Source organism: Palaemon carinicauda, chromosome 23 (assembly GCF_036898095.1).
Source record: "Palaemon carinicauda isolate YSFRI2023 chromosome 23, ASM3689809v2, whole genome shotgun sequence".
NCBI lineage: Eukaryota > Metazoa > Arthropoda > Malacostraca > Decapoda > Palaemonidae > Palaemon > Palaemon carinicauda.
This window is the reverse complement of record NC_090747.1, coordinates 86241915-86259403: the sequence shown is the minus strand read 5'-3', so window position 1 is coordinate 86259403 and position 17489 is coordinate 86241915. Positions and strand designations below refer to the sequence as shown.

Below are 17489 nucleotides of genomic sequence, written 5' to 3'. Positions count from 1 at the left end.
CAGAGGAAAAACATGTTTTTATTTGTATTAATACTCATCCTAGACTCAGAAAATGACATAAATAATTGTTGGACTGTGATCTGCAATAAAATATGGCTTAATTATGGAGTTCTTACCTTTGAGACAGACGGTAGCGGGTAACGGTGGTGTGTGCGAGGGAATCAAGTTATAACTCCAAGCGATATATTTATTATTTTTCTCATCTTATTCCTATCAAAACTATCCAATTATTATAAAACAAACTCTTAATGCATGGTAAAAATGTTATTTTCCTTAGTAAAATAAATTTTTGAATATACTTACCCGATGATCATATAGCTGTCAGCTCTGCTGCCCGACAGAAAAAACCTACGGGCGGAATACGCCAGCGATCGCTATACAGGTGGGGGTGTACATCAACAGCGCCATCTGTCAAGTAGGTACTCAAGTACTCGATGTCAACAAGAACCAATTTTCTCCTCTGTCCACTGGGTCTCTATTGGGGAGGAAGGGTGGGTCCTTTAATTTATGATCATCGGGTAAGTATATTCAAAAATTTATTTTACTAAGGAAAATAACATTTTTCAATATTAAACTTACCCGATGATCATATAGCTGATTCACACCCAGGGGGGTGGGTAGAGACCAGCATTACATGTTGACATTATTATGAGCTAAGTATTCCGTATTTCATTTTAGCAGTTATTCAAAATAACAAGCATAAAATAAATAAGTACCTGGTAAGGAAGACGACTTGAACAATTACTCTGCCTTTTTAAGTACGTCTTCCTTACTGAGCCTCGCGATCCTCATAGGATGCTGAGCGACTCCTAGGAGCTGAAGTATGAAGGGTTGCAACCCATACTAAAGGTCCTCATCAAAACCTCTAATCTAGGCGCTTCTCAAGAAATGATTTTGACCACCCGCCAAATCAAGTAGGATGCGAAAGGCTTCTTAGCCTTCCGGACAACCCAAAAATATTTCAAGAGAAAGATTAAAAAGGTTCTGGAATTAGGGAATTGTAGTGGTGGAGCCCCCACCACTACTGCACTCGTTGCTACGAATGGTCCCAGAGTGTAGCAGTTCTCGTAAAGAGACTGGACATTCTTAAGATAAAAGACGCGAACACTGATTTGCTTTTCCAATAGGTTGCGTCGAATATACTTTGCAGAGATCTATTTTGTTTAAAGGCCACGGAAGTTGTGACAGCTCTAACTTCGTGTGTCCTTACCTTCAGCCAAGCTTGGTCTTCCTCATTCAGAAGGGAATGAGCTTCTCGTATTAACAGTCTGATAAAATAGGATAAAGAATTCTCTGACATAGGCACAGATGGATTCTTAACTGAACACCATAAAGCTTCAGACGGGCCTCGTAAAGGTTTTTAAAAAAGAACTTAAGAGCTCTTACAGGACATAATAATCTTTCTAGTTCATTTCCAACCATACGATAAGCTTGGAATATTGAACGATATTGGTCAAGGCCGAGAAGGCAGCTCGTGTTTGGCTAGAAAACCAAGTTGTAGAACATGTAGCCGTTTCGGATGAGAATCCGATGTTCTTGCTGAAGGCATGAATCTCACTGACTCTTTTAGCTGTGGTTAAGCATATCAGGAAAAGAGTCTTAAAGGTGAGATCTTTCAGGGAGGCTGATTGAAGTGGTTCGAACCTGTCTGACATAAGGAATCTTAGAACCACGTCTAAATTCCAACCAGGTGTAACCAAACGACGCTCCTTCGTGGTCTCAAAAGACTTAAGGAGGTCCTGTAGATCTTTATTGTTGGAAAGATCTAAGCCTCTGTGATGGAAGACTGATGCCAACATGCTTCTGTAACCCTTGATAGTGGGAGCTGAAAGAGATCGTTCTTTCCTCAGATATAAGAGGAAGTCAGCTATTTGAGTTACAGAGGTACTGGTCGAGGATACGGATACTGACTTGCACCAGTTTCGGAAGATTTCCCACTTCGAATGGTAGACTCTAAGGGTGGATGTTCTCCTTGCTCTAGCAATCGCTCTGGTTGCCTCCTTCGAAAAACTTCTAGTTCTCGAGAGTCTTTCGATATTCTGAAGGCAGTCAGACGAAGAGCGTGGAGGCCTTGGAGTACCTTCTTTACGCGTGGCAGACGTAGCAGGTCCACCCTTAGGGGAAGTGTTCTGGGAACGTCTACTAGCCATCGAAGTACCTCGGTAAGTTATTCTCTCGCGGGCCAGAGGGAAGCAACTAGCGTCAACTTTGTCCCTTCGTGAGAGGCGAACTTCTGCAGTACCTTGTTGACAATCTAGAACGGAGGGAATGCATATAGATCTAGATGAGACCAATCTAGTAGAAAGGCATCTATATGAACTACTGCTGGGTCCGGGATAGGTGAGCAAAGTATTGGGAGCCTCTTGGTCATCGAGGTTGCGAAGAGATCTATGGTTGGCAGGCCCCAGGTGGCCCAAGGTCTCTTGCATACATCCTTGTGGAGGGTCCAATATGTTGGAATTATTTGTCCCTTCCTACTGAGACAATCTGCTATGACATTCAAGTTGCCTTGGATGAACCTCGTTACTAGTGAAAAGTCTAGACCTGTTGAACAGGAGAGGAGGTCACTTGCGAACTCGTACCATGTCAGAGAGTAGGTCCCTCCTTGCTTGGAGATGTACGTCAAAGCAGGGAGTTGACCGTGTTCACCTCCACCACTTTGCCTTGAAGGAGAGACCTGAAGCTTTTCCAGGTCAGACGTACTGCCAGAAGCTTCTTGCAGTTGAAATGCATTGTCCTTTGACTCGAGTTCCATAATCCCGAGCATTCCCTACCGCCTAATGTCGCACCCCAGCCTACGTCCGATGCGTCCGAGAAGAGAACGTGGTTGGGAGTCTGAACAGTCAGGGGAAGACCCTTTCAAAGGTTGATAAAGTCCTTTCACCAAGTCAGACCAGACTTTATCTTTCCGGAAACCGGGATCGAGACCGCTTCTAGCGTCTTGTCCTTTTCCAGTGAAAAGCTAGATGATACAGAAGAGGACGGAGGTGTAGTCTTCCAAGTGACACAAATTGAACCACGGATGACAGTGTCCTAACCAGACTCATCCACAGCCTGACAGGGCAGTGTTCCTTCTTCAGCATCTTCTGGATGGATAGCAGGGCTGGGGGTTGAACGTCTTGTTCAGCAATGTCCTCATCAGAGGGTTCCTCATCCGAAACTGATGAGGAAACGGCAACGGAGTGGGCAACGTCTGACTCGCTGAATCCGGTCGCACTGGTGGATGCGTGACGGAGCCGGACACAAGATCATGGTACTGCTGCACAGTCTGTGAACTGTCAACCATGGGGACGCGAGGAAGTACAGCGTCAACCCGAAACTGTCTAGACTGTCTGGGTTGTGCAGTCAACCCCCTACCGGGTTGCTGAGGTTGCCGCACTGCGTCACAACAAGTCACCTCTGCTGGTTGTTGAACGTCTTCCTAGTGACACACTGAACGTCCACAACCACCTCCGAGAGTCGCTTAACGTCAACGTGCGACTGGCAACCCACACTGGGTCGCACCGGTGGAGGAACCATCTCAACTGGCGGACGTGAGTAGGATACCTCAGCGTCAACAGGGCATACAACCAACCGGTAGGAAGGTTGTTGGCTAGAAGGTTCTTCTCCGTAAAAAATCCTCTATCAAGGACACAAGCTTGGACTGCATGTCTTGCAACAAAGCCCATTAGGGTCTATGGGAGCAGGTGTGGCAACAGACGGGGTTAGCGACTGAAGCGGAACCATTTACCATCCCTGGAAGCCTTGTTATGCTTTAATTAAAGTCCATAGGAGGCTAAGCAGCTTAAGGCTCCTCTCCAAATGACAGAGTCCTCAAAGGAATATCAGAAGGAGGGAGAACAGCCCTTTCTCATCTACAGGAACCATGTCCGAGAAAAGCTAGGTTATCTCAGTGAGGGTCTCACTGGTGCATAAGCAGCAGACCAGAAGGCAACGTTATGTAACTGCTTGACAGTCTGTGAACTGTCAAAAACTGAACTGTCAACCACAACAGGTGCGTGAGGACATACAGCACTGGTGCATTAGTAGCAGACCAGAAGGCAACGTCATGTAACTGCTTGACAGTCTGTGAGCTGGCAACAACCAAAGCTGTGTGGGGAAGCCTCAACTCCTGACTGACTAGTCTGCTGCGGCCGAGTGGAGGTAACCACAGTGGGTTGCGGAGGCTGACACACCGTGTCAAAACACGGCAGCTTGTGGAGCTCACGCACGGCAACGGAGTGCTCCGTGTGTCTGTGGGAGTCAGCATGCGTCTGGCAGGGTCGACTGCGCATGGGTGGAGGAGCTCTCACAACAAGAGTGTGGGAGCAGGCAGCCATGCTGGGTGCACAACCGTGGCAGGTTGTAGGCAAACGGGTGCATCGTCAACCTTCTCCGCAGTCGGAGTGTGGGAGCAGGCAACAACCAAAGCGGAGTGGTGGTGCGTGGTGGGGACTGCCGTGGGTTGCGGAAACTAACGCATCGCGTCAAAACACGGCAGCTTGACTCCACCTTCCCACTGCTGATGCGGTAGCTCACGCATGTTAACGGAGGGAGCCGCACGTCGGCTAACGTTAACATGCGTCTGGCAGGGACGATTGCGCATCGGAGGTGGAGCTCTCCGCAGCCGGAGTGTGGCAGGTTGTAGGCTAACGAGAGCAGTGTAAACCTTCTCCGCACGAAACTCCTGCATAACCGCAGCTAACTGAGTCTGCATAGACTGCAGTAAAGACCACTTAGGGTCTACAAAAAACGGCAACAAACGGATCTACTGTCCGTTGGGACTGAGGGTCTAAAACAGCTGGTGCGGCAACAGACGGAGTTACTGCCTGTTGCGGTACCACCTTGCCTCTCTTGGGAGGTGTGCAGTCGTCGGATGACTGCAGCGAGTCCGAACTGACCCAGTGGCTACACCTAGGCCGTTGGACTTGCGCGGAAGGGACCGACTTGCACTTAAAAGCTGCAAGATTTGGTCCATGGTTTCTACGAGAAACCTCTTCCGCAGACGAGGAATAAATGGGCTCTCTCGTCTTTGTGTGGGTGGGGCGATCTCACGTCGGCAACGTGTGTAGATACGCCCGAAACCACGGAGGGAAAAACGTCTGTTCGTCGATCAAGGCCTGTGGAACCCATAAGTCGTTCGACATTACTTCTCCCCTGGGCTTGGGAGCTTGTAAGAGGTCCCGTACTAGGTGAACAACTGGCACGAACAGACGAACCCTTGGACGCAACACTGTAACACTTAGCGCATATCACTTTATCACTTTTGATTTTCTGTTTGCACTTATTTCACTGAAATCGAAACTTTAACTGATTTCTACCTGAAACACGCAATCCTATCCTTCATTAAAAGGTAGTAATTGCGAAAACAGTTTACAATGCAACAGAAAAACATAAATAAAGATAAAGAATTCAGTGGCTGGAAAAGAGACTAAACACTAGATCAAATAAACTACGTTTACAATCTCTCACCGCATAAAGCCTGGGAACAAGAATAAAACTCTAGAAACGTTTTACCTTCTTCCCCTACAGCGACTAGGGAGAAGAGTAAAAAACGAATTCAGTGGCTGGAAAAGAGACTAAACACTAGATCAAATAAACTACGTTTACAATCTCTCACCGCATAAAGCCTGGGAACAAGAATAAAACTCTAGAAACGTTTTACCTTCTTCCCCTACAGCGACTAGGGAGAAGAGTAAAAAACGAGAACAACGTTACCCGCTTGAACGAAACGTTTATTCTCCTCTCTCTCCCTCCGTCTCTATCTCTCTCTCTCTTCTCTCTTGACTTAGCACCTGAGAGAAGAGCCCAATTATATATCGTTAAAACATGTTATTTGCTAAAGGAAAAAACTGAAAGGTTTCCCAAATAAAAAGTTCCTTTATTTAGAATATAAACCATTTAAGCTAAGAAAGAATGAACGAAACGCTAGAATCGGTTTACTCTTACTGCAACGTGAAATCGTGATACACTCTCTATCGTAACGATAGAGCGCATGTTGAACGTTCTGAACGTCAACAACTGCGGAGACTAAAAAACTAAACGTTAGTTCATCTTTGAAAACAGTACGAGACTATCAAAGAAATTCTTTCATAAAACATTAAAATTAAAAAAGTATTAAATTCTTAAAAGGTTAAATACGATATGACGGGCTCAATGTTAATTAACTTCGGTTCCAAGTAAGGACCGCCTACTATTAGGAAAGGTCGCATATAAACAAACATAAAAATTAATTTTTTATAAGTTTATAATAAATGGAAAGTTAATCGAAGAGGCCTATAAAGGCGGAGAGATAAAAAATAAATAGATCTATAACTTGTTAAGCAAAATTACCAAAAACCTAAACACACTTTCGTCTAAGGGAAGGGTCGGCCATTTAAAAGTGAAAGAGAGTCCATACTGTCTTCGTCACCATAATTAAATCTATCCAAAACGAGTTCAAGTTTTGAAATGAAGATAAAACCCCTGCATAGCGAAAGCTCAAAACTGGAAGAGTGTACTTCACCAAATCGTTGTGAAAACAAATCCAGTTAGGGACGGCGTATTTAGTAGGTCTTGCCTTTGGCACGACAGAGAGAAAATTGGTTCTTGTTGACATCGAGTACTTGAGTACCTACTTGACAGATGGCGCTGTTGATGTACACCCCCACCTGTATAGCGATCGCTGGCGTATTCCGCCCGTAGGTTTTTTCTGTCGGGCAGCAGAGCTGACAGCTATATGATCATCGGGTAAGTTTAATATTGAAAATTATATTTTCATAATAAAATAAATTTTTGAACATACTTACCCGCTGGTTATATAAGAATGGCTATAGTCCCTTGGACGTTCCGCAGAAATTCAAAATCTCGTGGCAATTGCAGATATGCCAGGTGTACACTAGCGCCCTGGAGATAGATAGGCCAAACTATTCCAAACACTTTAGACCTTCCATGTCTCTTGGTCTCTAGAGGGGAGGAGGGCGGGATTATAACTTATATAACCAGCGGGTAAGTATGTTAAAAAATTTATTTTATTATGAAAATATTTTTAAACATAAAACTTACCAGCTGGTTATATAAGAATGGCTGATTGACACCCTTGGTGGCGGGTCAGAGACAGCAACATGATTGGAAATTCACTTAAGAGTTAAATATAACCACTTAAGAGGTTCATACCTGATAAGGAAGCTGACTTCAATGGTTCTCTGTCTCATTCTGTCTGCTATCCTTACGAGATCCAGCTGTCCACTCAGGGGGCTGAAGATCTCTAGGAGCTGTCAAACAGTTCAATAACCTATAACATGACAGGACCTCAACTAATATCCTTGTTCCGGGCGCTCTCTAGGAACAAAATGACCACCTGACTAAATCAAAGATTGCGGATGATTGCCGACAAATCTTCACGTACAATCATAAAAACATATAAAAGATCCAAGAGAAGAACAGGGGTACTAGGAATTTAGGGAAATATAGTGGTGGATATTTCACCTACTACTGCACTCGTTGTTACGAATGATCCCAAAACGTAACTGTCCTCATAAAGAGACTGGAAACGGTATAAGTAATGCAAGGCGAATACAGGATTACCCCTTCAACAGGATGTATGCACGATGCTTTGCAGAGAACAGTTTGCTTAAAAGTTACATAAGCTCCCACAGCTCTAATTTCATGAGTCTTTACTCTTTCGACAGCTTAAGATCTGTCACACCACAGTGTGAAAGAGCCTTTGTAATTAAAGTCTATACGAGATGATAGAGCGTTTTAGACATAGATAGCGCAGGCTTCTTGACCGTGCACCAAAGAGCCTTGAATAGCCTCTTAACTCCTTTAGTCCTGTCCTGATAAAACTTCATCGTTTTAACCGGACAAAAAACTCTAATAAACCATTCACAAACTATATTCGAGAGGATAGTGATCTCGAAAGATTTAGACCTTGGATGAGAAGGACGTTTGTTAATGACCAAGAATCCAGGTCGCAAGGCGCTTATGGCTTATCCATTCTGAAGTCCATGTTCTTGCTAAAAGAATGAACTTCACTGACTCTCAATTATTGCCAGACTTACTCAGAAAAGTCTCCAAAGTTAGACCTTAAAAAAGAAACCAAGAGTAAAGGCTCGAATTTGTCACTACCGCGGAATTCCAGAAATAACCTCTAAATTCCAGGCTGGCAAATCTTGCTGACGCTTCTAAGTCATCTCAAATGATCTGAGAAGATCCATAAGGTCTTTATTTGATAGATCCGATCTCCTGCGTCTGAAGACAGCTGCCCGCATACTCCTGTACCCCTTGATGGTCGAGGAGGAAAAAAATGTGTTTTCTTCTAGGGTCTAAGAAGAAATAGGCCACTTGTCTTCTAGAGTTACTAAATGAAGAGACTCCTTTAGCTCTACACCACTCCATAAAACCTCCTATTTGGGCTGCAAAACCATGAGGCAAAGGTCCTTTGTTCAAGCGATAGCCTCAGCTGCCTCCTTCGAACAACCCTCTAGGTCTTAGGGGTTTTCCGAAATACTGGAGGCAGCTAGACCTAAAGCTTGATGGTTTGAAATAAAGCGTTCGTGCTCCTGACGCGGGGAAATAGACTGATGACATGCTTCCAGCATGCACCCAGCATGGTCCCAGCATGAGTCCAGTATGGTTCCAGCATGCTGCATATGCTCAACATGTCGTGAGAGAGAGTCAAGATCTAGACCGCCTCCCGAAACGCGTCTAGATCGGTCGCAAGAAACCGATATTGAAGCTAGGCTTGTTGAAAAGAAGCATCAACAACATGAACCTCATGCTGTGAGGTTAAGACCTGATCGAGTGTAACCAGCTAGTGTTCAACATACTTAAAGCCAAAAGCTTGACACGAGGGAGCGTCAGCTGCGTGGCCAGAGAGACGCGAAGGAGAGACAACAGTCTGTCCATACTGCTGTGAGAAAAAGACTTGACTGTATGTGTCTAGATCGGTCGCAAGAAACCGATATTGAAGCTAGGCTTGTTGAAAAGAAGCATCAACAACATGAACCTCATGCTGTGAGGTTAAGACCTGATCGAGTGTAACCAGCTAGTGTTCAACATACTTAAAGCCAAAAGCTTGACACGAGGGAGCGTCAGCTGCGTGGCCAGAGAGATGCGAAGGAGAGACAACAGTCTGTCCATACTGCTGTGAGAAAAAGACTTGACTGTATGTGTCTAGCATGCGAACATAATGCCACATGTACTTGCATTGCTGTAAGGTGTCAGTGTGCTGTAGGCGTTCACCTTGCCGTGTGGATACAGCGCTCTGTGTGCGTCCCGCCTGTTGCAAATCTACAGCGTGCCGCAAGAAGGCGACAGCATCGCGTCCGGTCAGTGGCGCAAAGAAGCAACTGCTAGTCTATCATGATGCGGGAAAAACCTGACTGACCTTATCCAGCATATGTCCAGGCTGACACATGCATCTAGGTTGCTTAGGATTTCAGATTGACCAGTTTGCCGAGAGCTGTCCGCGTGTAGCATGCGTCCGCATGAGTGGTAGTCGCGTGTCCCGCAGACCGCGAAGAAGAGACAACTTGTTGAAAGGATCAACTTTGACTGTCAGCATCCAGCATACGACCAGACTGGCGTCTGCGTCTGTGACTGCGTGAGGGAGAGACCAGAACTGGCGTCTGCGTCTGCGTGACGTCTGCCGTAAGAGAGAGACCAGACTGCTACAAGCGTCTGCTCTAACGCTTCCCGTAACACGAGCATATCTCTGCGAGGAAGCATTGTTGAGCATCGGAGAACTACGCTGTCTGATACAAACGGAAGACCGTTTCTTTGGTCTATGGTAGTACTTAGACGCTTTTAGGAGAAAATTCCCCCCCCCAAGAATCGTAAACGCTAAAAAGAGATGAAATTGAACTCTCTTAGCTCACACCAAACCTACACTCGCGGGGCACCGTGTGCGCCAACTCAAGGGTGAGCGATGGCTGTGAGAGATCATCAACTGTAGTCCCGTGAGCGACCTGGGTAAGTCCTTATGATATTTCCAGAGCGCCTTGTGCGTGACCTGAACGTATCCAGTGCTGCGAGATACCATCAACAGTAGTCGCTAGACCCCAGAGGAAAGTACTAGACATTCTCCCAAACTGGGGGAGAAGAAGTGTGAACAGAAGCAAACTGAGCACCTTTTCCCTGTGTCATACACGATTTTGGTGCTGACACGTCGCCTTCTTTCGAAAAGAAAACCTCCGGCGAACATCAGTTACTGCAGGATAAGTTACTAGAAAACATACGACTCCTGAAAGGTCTTGGACGTATTGGTTGGTGACTACCAAGTCTAGGTTTTGCGTCCTTCAACGAGGACAAACTCTTTCTTCCCTGAAAGTGCGTAAGATTCCAGAGGAAGAGCTAGGATTGTATGCGACTTGTCTAACTTCCGCTTCTCTTGTGGAAGAAAACACGCTCGATTGCTTCCAGTTTAAGCATCGCGACACGCCTCCTGCGAGGGTAAGTCCTGTCCGCGTGCGTACATGACGAGTAACTTCCTAGTCTAGTAGACAGGGAAACGTAGAACGCCATCCTCGTCAGGGAACTGCGTCCTAATACGCAGAAAAAAGTTACAAGATCCGTGATACCATAGCGATGACGAACTGATCGCTTCAAGACATTCAAACTTCGCTCTTCTGAAGAGACTATGTCACATGGTTGTGACGTCATAGTTCAACAATCGTAGGCGAAGAAAAGAGCTTTCCTTCATCATTCCAAAGCGGAGAGGGAACGTTTTGGACTGCATCGACAGGATCGCTCGGCGGAACATACGTTTAGTGCACAAGGTCCGTGATGTACCTCAGCCTACCGACCTTCCTTCTCCCAGGGGTTGGGAAGTAAGGAAGAGGTGTAGGGCTAGGAGTAAGACGAACACGAACAAACACCTCCTCCAGTGCATTGTGCTATGTTTACGAGTCACTGAACAAGAGCGTTTTAAACCATAATACATTAAATCATAAAAGATCTGCCCGTGGTGGGAGATATACTCTTACGCTCTATTTTCATAAAGGCCTTAATGCACTTCCTGCTGTTGCAGCTGCTGCATCAACCTCTACAGTAAGGTTCGTTACTTTTCTGAGAATGATTTGATGTTAATTTATTTATTTTCTTATTTCCTTACTGAGCCATCTTTCCCTATAGGAGCCCTTTGGGTTAAAGCATCTTGCTTTCTCAACTAGGGTTGTAGCCTGGCTAGTAATAAAAATAAAATAAATAGAGACACCTTCAACGCAACTAGCGAAAACTCTGAAGTCGGAACGAGGAGCAGCAGGTATAAAATAACAGGGAAACTCTTCAGAAAAACTCTGAGTTTCTGAAAGTTACTCCCTTCCTCCTACAATACTCTATCCTGGGAAGAGAAGTCTTGATTCCTAGGAGTCCACTCCTTAGGATTCTGAATTCAGACCTCAATGATTAGAGGTTTTAATTCTAGTTCTCCCAACCAAGGATTAGCCCAGCAGGCCTTGGTCCGAGAATATATCTTTCTAGTTAAGATTTATTTCTTAATATAGCGCCTGGAGCAACAATGTCCCAACACTAGACAGTCATGGTCATCTAGACATCAAAGTCTATTGTCATAGGTAGCAAAGCGTCCACACTGACGCTGACGCTCCGCTCCATAGACGTTCCGCTCCGTTGACGCTTCGCTCCGTTGACGCTTCGCTCCGTTGACGCACCGTTCCGCTGACGCTTCGCTCGGCTCTGCTGTCTGTCATGTCGCTTGGTAGCATGCTCTGCTGCCTGGCGAACGTCGGTGCGCCTGAATAGACTGATACTAGGCGCTATGAGCGGTCGGTTGGCGTTGAGCAGGTAATCGAAGCGATGCATCCACCTTCTCCCACCGTTGAACATTGTGGCTGGTAGGCCGCCTGTGCGACAACGAGTCATCACCGGAAAAGGCAAGTAGCCTATGAGACCGCGTCAAAACCGGAATCGTGACAACCAACCGCACTGCCAACGGCAGGCTGATAAGACTGCATAAACGAAGATAGTTGCTGTTTCATGTCTAACAGCAAAGATCAAGGATCAACCTTAGGCGAAACGTATGCAGCATTATCTTCGTCGATCCCATAGCGCTTCCCACTGTCGGGAGACGACACCCATCTGGTGGATGTGGCAGCAGTACGTCCGCGCCGCATGAAACGTAACACACGCAGAATGAATCTAATTTTGTTTTCAGCTTCCGCGCGTTTAATGTTAGAAAACACTATTACCTCGTCTTATCTATAGCGAGGGTGAGCGTTCTGGGGATCGACAGAAAACGCTCGAGAGGACTTCTGTTCGAGTCTTAAAAAGACTGTAACGCCCGGCTACCCTCTCGATTCCTTTTGCCGTTCGACTTAACTTCTCCCCTGGGTCCGGGAGCTTGACAGAGGTCAAAGGCTAGGATAACGACAGGTCCGAATAGAAGCACCCTCCACTGAATAAAATTCACTGCCTAATTTAGCACTAAAAAATTTGCATTTTACTCTTTGGTAAAAAGATATTTTCACAATTATTGAAAACCAAAGTATACGCTCTCTCAAACAAAATGAACCCCGTAGAGAGAGACTTACAATTCTGTCAATGGTTTGAATGGGAATGCAAAAGTCACTGAATCCCATATAAATGCAACAAAATATTAAATATAAAATATTACCTTAATAGATATAAGAAAAGAATATCTATAAATTAAAATAAACCCTTAAATTAAGGGGTTCCAATAAAAGGCGAATTATCACCCGTACCCATTGGAACATCTACAATTAATATACAAACAATTTTAGTATTCCAAAAACCACCAAGTAAACAACTATACAGAATCGTGCGCTACATCGATTGTAAAGAATACTGCGTCGTATAAACATTAACTGAACTGTAACTTCCTTTAATCTCTGACTAAAGAAAAATACTGAAAGGACCAATTAATTGCAAAATAAAATGTTCCTTTTATATAGTACAACTTAAAAACTTGAGTTGTAAGAAGAATGTACTATTCATAAAAATCGCTACAAAGAGATATCATAATATCGTAACGATACTGACAACTGCGTAACAAAAATAAACTGAACGCTAGTTAATCTTTGAAAACAGATCGAAGATTATCTAAAGAAAACCTATTAAAAGGATAAAATTTTCTCAAAATAACAAAATCCTTTAATTTAATTTAAAACTTAATACCTGTACTTCAAAAGAAAGTATTCACTTATCATTCTTTGTAAAAAAGCAAGTCAGACCTTTAGCCTACGTCATAAGGCTGTGACGTCATCAATGGACGAGATGCTTACATCCCGCCCTTATGCTTTCGTGAGGTTTAAAATAGGTTGAAAAACCTTCTAATCCTACCTTTTAAGATATAAACACGTGATCACAGATCAAATAAACAAATAAGTGAATGCCAGAACCCGAAAATTAGGTATACATCACCAAAATACTTCTAAAATCCAGGTTAATCACGAGTGAATTCCAACACTTCTTGCTGGCAAGAGCGCAGGGAAGTTCTGAAGTGTTTGGAATAGTTTGGCCCATCTATCGCCAGGGCGCTAGTGTACACCTGGCATATCTGCGATTGCCATGAGATTTTGAATTTCTGAGGAGCATCCAAGGGACTATAGACATTCTTATATAACCAGCGGGTAAGTTTTATGTTTAAAAAAATCTTTACAGAGGATAGTATACATTCTTAATAGAAACTCAGCTGCAGCACTCTTTGTCAGTAAATCTGCCTCATTTCCACACACTCTAAAATCCTTAAAACTGAAGGGTTACTAGAAATAAAAACTTCTAAAGCTAGTAGGATGAATTGAAACCAAAAGGAATTATTGACGGCAAACTTGAAAAAAAATTTAACCATTACCGTACTGTATTATGTTAATGACCAAAAATTTAACCATTACTGTATCATGTTAACACTCTTACTCTATTAAGAATAGTGGATAGCTAACCTTAACATGATTCCTGTTTAACCGTAGACAAAGATTCCTCACTTCCCTTATAGATAAATCAAGCTACTTGCTGAAGATATCACAAAAAGGAAGATGGCAGCTGGGTGGAAGTTGGTAGCATTGTAGTAATGTTTCTTGTCGATGATGTATCACTGAGAGCCAGACGATTTCAGTATTAGAGGTGCTACGTTAAGTTCAATACTGCCAGAACTTGAGGGTTTCCCTTATACACATTTAAGTCCATGCTTTGCATGTTGTTACACTGTCCCTAGAGCAAGGAAGACAATATTTCTTTGGTAATTATGATTTATTGGATTCACTGTTCTAGTCTTTTACAATAAAAACCTTTGAAACCGCAAAGCACATTAACCCTAAAATTCTCAAATGCAATATACCTTAGTATGTTGGCAAAAAAAAATATACTAACATAATGCACTGTATAGTGAATCATTGCATAAACATAAATGACATGTGAATTTATTTAAGGATAAACAGTCACAGATTATTTACTTTACTATGCTTCTATGCGCTCTTCAGTAGGGCTTTTATCTTACCTTGCATAGAATTTTGGAATTGGTCCATAAGGAAATGATACATTTAGTCTTTTAATATCATCTCTTCTCCTTAGGTCATTCCATGGATTCCAAGCAACACTTGGCAGCCCTTTTGAATAATCGTCATCTGGAGGCATTGGTACTGTATCAATTGGGTAAAAATCTGGAAAATAAATGGTTTAGCTGTATTAACTAGGTAAACATATTGTAAATAAATTGTTTAACTATATCAATGGGGTAAAATCTTGAAAATAAATTGCTTAACAGCATTAATTTGGTAAAAATCTGGAAAATAAATTGTTTAATAGTATAAATTGGGTAATAATCTTGAAAATAAATTGTTTAACAAACTTTTGATAAATCAATAAAGTATAAATCATGAAATATTAAAAATGAAACAACGTGAACAGTATTCACCAGTAAATCTCTTAGGAAACTTTAGTGGAATATGAGGTTTGTGGAAACCAACAGCCATAAAGAATGGTTGGTTGCCCATTAACGATCGATTTTCAAGCCATTTCACAGCCGCTCTTGTTGTTTCTATATCAGGCAAGCTTTTACCTGGTTGTTTCTCAACCTAGAAATAAAAAAAATATTTCTTTACATATTAATTCCTTTGTAAATTACAGTTATAACTCATTTCTTTTATCCCAAGACAAGTAGGAAAAGTGTCTAATCTGATGAAGGCATCACCAAGCCATCATTTTCCTTAACAGAATTTAGCTCCTTCACTCATGAAACTGTTTGAAAAGTAAGGATTTGTAGCTATCTGAATCAAATTGAGTCTCCTAGTCACCTCTTTTACTATGATAGACTGTATATGTGTATATGCTAATAATCATTGTTCATAACGTTGCATTTGAAGCAAATGTAACAAATGCCTAAGTTCATGAAAGAGAATAAAAAGCATATACATTATACTAAATGGATAAATCAATTAATTGAAACATGACATATTCGGAGATAATTTGTATTTTTCTTAACCATACAAACCTTAGCTATTTACATAGGGTTTACTTTCGGCGTAGCTGAAATTGACGAGCCATTAGATTTTAACGAGGGTTTACTACCCCCGCGCTAGTTAGCAGGGGTAGGGGAGGGGTAGCTTGCTACCCCTCCCCCCCTCACACACTGGTGAAATGTCTCACATCACTTAGAGGTAGGACTTGACTTGGGGGACAAGGCTGGCAGGCAAATATGTGTAAATAGCTAAGGTTTGTATGGTTAGGAAAAATACAAATTATCTCCGAATTTGTCATTTGTTCCGTAACCGAAATACAAACCACGCTATTTACATAGGGTGACTTACCCCTTAGGAAGGGTGGAAAGTCCCCAGCCATACTGGCTTTGGCTTACCCGAGGACTCAGAATCCGAGTGAGTCGCACTCGAGAAAAGGAGTCCCTGCACCTCACAAGTTCCTTGCTCCGCAAGGAAACGTGTGGCCCACATAAGCTTGTGTGTGAAGGAAGAAAGTGTGACCCGTCCTAGGCAGTTGACCTGGAGTTCTAGACGGAACTCTGGGTTAGGACGTTCCCAATACCACCTCGTCAGGGTATGGGGGACGCGACAGTATTGTCTCAATACTTGGAACACAAGGAAGCATGGTTTACCTGCAGAGGTTTGAGGACAGCTATGCAGAGACCAGGATGCTGCTTTCCCCAGTAGAGGGGAGGATGAAGAAAGAAGTAAGGGCCAGACATAATTCTTCCGTTCATGCAGTCTAAAACCTGGTAACAATGCCCTCAACCTTCTGCTACCTGTCCAAAAAGGAGCCTGAGGGGGCAGGTACGTTCGTAGCTTCGCATGAGCGAAGAAAGATCCAGCGGGAAGGCAAAAGTCTATTCCTTTCAGCCTGAAGGCCAGGGAAAGGCTGCGCAATAGGCTTCACTGCCAAGAGCAGAAACAAGTTTCCTCCCGCCGATAAGCAATAACGCCGTTATTGCTGGAGTAGAGGCATCAAGGGAAGAGGAACCTCTCCCACGACACCAACCACAGAAGACTCTCCACTTTGCCTGATAGACCCCTGCGGATGACTATCGCAGGTGACGCGACCTACGCTCCGCGACTGTTGCGGGGTGCCTCTTTGTGAGGAGGTGGTGTAGTGTCTCCAGGCGTGAAGCCGAAGCAATGTTACGGCTTGTGAAAGATGTTGCAGTATGGTTGTTTGAGTAGCCTGTGTCGTGGAAGAAGCTTTCCCGGGAGTTCCGACAGGGGATGCAGAAGGTCCGGAAACCGTTCTGCATATAGTCGCAGCGGAGCTCCCAGGGCCATCGAAAGGTTGACCGACAACCTGGTCTCGTTGAGACCCCTTCTCAACAGACAACAATGGTGGGAAGACGTAGGCGTCGATGCTGTCCCACCGTCACCGGAAAGCATCTTGCCAAAGAGTCTTGGGGTCTGAGACTGGGGGGAAGAACAGCGGAAGCTTGAAGTTCCAGGCTGTCGTGATCAGGTCCCCCAGGCTAGGACTTGCTGGTTACTAGAGGCCAAAGACCCCCAGGTACTCTCTATCTGTGAGGCTCTGCTCAGATTGTCGGAGAGAACAATCCTCTGCCCGGAATGAGCAAGCCGATAGTGGTATTGAGTGGACTTCGGATCATCTCAGTATCTCTACTGCAAGATGCGAAAGTATGAAAATGTACCTCCCTGCTAGTTGGAATACGCCAGTACCATGGAGTTGTCGTGCACGGAGCGACTCGGCAGGATCTGTAGGATCTGTAGAAGGGCCAGACTACGGCCTCTAAGCCTACCTGAATGATGTGGAGGTACCCTTCAGGTCCTGACCATAGACCTGAACCAGAACATGGGGCCCCCCCCCTTTTCTTTGACGAGTCCGAGAACAGCATCAAATGCGGGGAAAGGACGAGAAGATCCACTCCCATGCAAGAGGTTTCCATAGGTCAACCCCCATTGCATGTCTAATCATTCTGCTGGTCCCATAGGGGCCAGAAAGTCCGGTTAATCGTTGCTTTGATTCCACCGGAACTTGGGCCGCCTAACAGGGAACTTATCCTGAGGCGACCGTTCGGGACTTAGACGGGTCAATGAGGAAAGGAG

General features: G+C 44.2%; 1 protein-coding gene across 3 annotated transcripts in view; it reads right to left on the bottom strand.

The window, feature by feature from the left end:
* The window catches only part of Ids (iduronate 2-sulfatase), a 135498-nt gene that overhangs the window by 18485 nt on the left and 99524 nt on the right, over positions 1 to 17489 (bottom strand). For all 3 annotated transcript variants that reach the window (XM_068347113.1, XM_068347114.1, XM_068347115.1), the window contains exons 6-7: positions 14849 to 15008; positions 14432 to 14594 (exon numbers count right to left, since the gene is read on the bottom strand). In XM_068347113.1, coding sequence (XP_068203214.1) covers positions 14432 to 14594; positions 14849 to 15008 — 323 coding nt within the window. The remainder of the gene's footprint in view (positions 1 to 14431; positions 14595 to 14848; positions 15009 to 17489) is intronic.